This window comes from Leptodactylus fuscus, chromosome 7, assembly GCF_031893055.1.
Source record: "Leptodactylus fuscus isolate aLepFus1 chromosome 7, aLepFus1.hap2, whole genome shotgun sequence".
Taxonomy (NCBI): Eukaryota; Metazoa; Chordata; class Amphibia; order Anura; family Leptodactylidae; genus Leptodactylus; species Leptodactylus fuscus.
In genome coordinates, this window is record NC_134271.1 from 131,666,434 (window position 1) to 131,669,377 (window position 2,944).

Sequence of the window (2,944 nt, forward strand, 5' to 3'; positions counted from 1 at the left end):
GGCCCGCAAAAGCTCACGCGGCACGTTATACCGTGTGAACCCTCCCTAATACCTCAAGGATATAAAGAAAAACGTACCTACCCTAATCCATCAATCCTAAGTCAGTAAATATAACAAGTCCTATTTGAATTATTAATGTTACACCATGAAAAAAAACAAAACACCAGAAAAGTAACAACTCACAGTTATTTTAGTCTATTTCAGTGGCAAGTAGTGTTTTTGGCACCAGTCTCTTCACTTTTCCAAAAGTGAGAAGGGACAGGGACGAGGCATGGGTGTGTCAAGGGAGCCAAGCAAATGTCAGATCACATGGACGCCAAGCAGAGAGCAGTAGCGAGGGTCCGTAAGCACCAGAATAAGTAACAGAAAGCACAAGATGCCAGACATGTGCCAACTCACAACTAGAGTCAGGAGTGGAAGCCTAGAACTAGCGAGAAGAGGATTCACCAGTCATGTAAAACTCAGGCACATACCCCCATCTTTGGCAAATCGTCAACTTTGGGGGGGAAAAATGGAAATCTTGTAGCGTGTTGCAAGCTGTGTACATTGACAAATTTTGCAGCATTCATCTCAGGATATCTTGAGGTAAGTTGAAGCGTTAAGAACACACAAAAAAAGTTTCAAGTGTACCTTATCTACTTTGGCATCTCTACTTGGCAGCACTGTAAGTGCCCCAAGTGTGAGCAGGAGTGCTATTGTAGGTCCTTCCTCCAAACCGCGGTCAGGCTACATAATCTACATCAGACCAAGTGAAGATCACTTCGCACAGAGAACTAAAGGATCCTGAAGTCTTCCTTCTTTTGTCTCTTCCTTAGCTGCTATGGACTCCTAGTATATCTTCTCTTCTCAGCATATGTGTGTCTACTTCTTTAATATATTACTGTGTATTATCCTGTATCTGTATTACTATGCTGCTGTAACTTACTGAAATTTCCCCACTGTGGGACTATTAAAGGATTATTTTATCTTATCTCTCGTATCTTGTTATCCTTCAATGATATGTCTATGAATGTTTTTTAGTCCTCTTTTTAACCCACATATCACTTCCTGGTTCCTCAGACTATAAATGATTGGGTTAAGAAATGGGGTGAACATGGCATAGACCAGGGCAAATAATTTATTATACTCTATTGAATGAGATGTTCTTGGAGCAGCATAGACAATACAAGCCGCCCCATAGAATAGGGTCACCACTGTCAAGTGTGAGGAGCAGGTGGAGAAGGCCTTCTTCCATCCTCTATTAATCCTCATCCTCATAATGGAAATTATAATATTAATGTACATAAGAACAACAATGGCAAGGTTGAACATTGTGGCAAATCCAGCAACAAATTTATTTATAATGGCTGTAACTGTAATGTCACCACATGCCAGACTGAGTAACGATGGCAAATCACAGAAGTAATGATTCACATAATAACTTCCACAAAACGGAACATGAGAAGTCAAAGTTATGGGCGGGATGGCCATCAGAAACCCAGTTAGCCAACACATCAAGCTTAAGTCTCTACATACTCTGGTACTCATGATGACATTGTATCTGAGAGGTTTACATATGGCCACAAATCGGTCAACGGCCATAATAGCCAAGAGATTACACTCTGTCATACCCAAACTATGGAACATGTAGATTTGAGCGAAGCAGCGGTTGAATGAGATCTTCTTATTTTTGGTTATCAACATAGTCAAAAGATTGGGGGTTGTGGTAGACACATACCAAATCTCAAGACAGGACAAATTGGTGATGAAGAAATACATGGGGGTGTGAAGAGGAACATTATAATATACGACCAAAATGATCAACACGTTTCCGATAATGGTCAAAATGTAGACAATAAAAAATGTCGTGAACAGAATTGGACTGTAGTCCTCAAAGGCATCAAATCCTCGGAGCTCAAAGTACTCGAGGTTTGTCTGGTTGAGATTTTCCATAATGTAATTTGGTTACGCCTTGTTCAAATGATGCATTTTGTTGAGTCAGACGCCATCACATATATAATATCTGCGGGCAAAAGATATCGCTAAAGAGACAATGTGAAAGGAAACAGTTAAAAATCTTTCCAATGAACAGTATGGCTGTTGTAAAGTTTTGATATCAATGGATCCTAACAGAATCAGACTGTTGCACCCAACTACTATTGGCCAAGATGAAAGCCAAGGCTCCTATAAAAACCAAGATGGACTCATCCCCAGACAGCTGTTTTAAGGTCATTGCAAAGCAGGATATTAGCTCGATATATGTTACATGGGTCAGAAGGAGTAAAAAGTTTTCCTGCTACCTTTTGGTGTACATGGACTTACAGACCATTTATGCCCTTCCGATGATTCTGGAAAATGAAACTGCATTCCATAGATAGGTCTTTTTTTCCTTTTGGAGGAGATATTCTGGATTGGCTTTAATTCTGGATCTGACCACTAGGCTTCTGAAAAACCAACATTAATCTATAGGGAATTACTTGCCAAACTGTTTTCATTTTTCTATCAAGGACGACTTATATGTATAGAATTTTCATCAAACCAATACATTAAAAATAAGTGTCCGAGGGGCTTAAAAAATTAAAAGAATATTCCATTAACCCCTTCCAGCTACAACAATTTTTTTTATTTTTGTTTACTTTCTATATTTTCATGGTATATTTCATGTATTTTCATGTGTTCTGTGTCTCTTACCTTTTGCAAGAGTTTTTAGTTTTTAATATCATTAGTAGAGATGAGCGAGTAGTTAAATACTTGATATTCGATATTCATTTTGAGTAGCCCCTCAATATTCGACTACTCGAATCGAATATCGAATCCTATTATAGTCTATGGGGGGAAAATGCTCGTTTCAGGGGTAGGCAACGTTCGATCAAATTGAACGTACCAAGTCCACGAGTGAGGGTCGGGCTGGATTCTCAGAGAAGTCTTCTCCATGCAGCGTTCTCATGGCGTCTTCCGGCTCTGA

General features: G+C 39.4%; 1 protein-coding gene across 1 annotated transcript; it reads right to left on the reverse strand.

The window, feature by feature from the left end:
* Positions 1-984: 984 nt before the first annotated feature.
* LOC142214497 (olfactory receptor 6N1-like) lies at positions 985-1,932 on the reverse strand. Its single transcript, XM_075283444.1, has one exon. It carries the CDS (start codon positions 1,930-1,932, stop codon positions 985-987), a length of 948 nt encoding a protein of 315 aa, XP_075139545.1.
* Between the last annotated feature and the right edge of the window lie 1,012 nt (positions 1,933-2,944).

What these genes read in the sequence shown, in the direction of transcription:
- LOC142214497 (XM_075283444.1), bottom strand. Translation starts at nt 1,932, where the DNA reads ATGGAAAATCTCAACCAGACAAACCTCGAGTACTTTGAGCTCCGAGGA.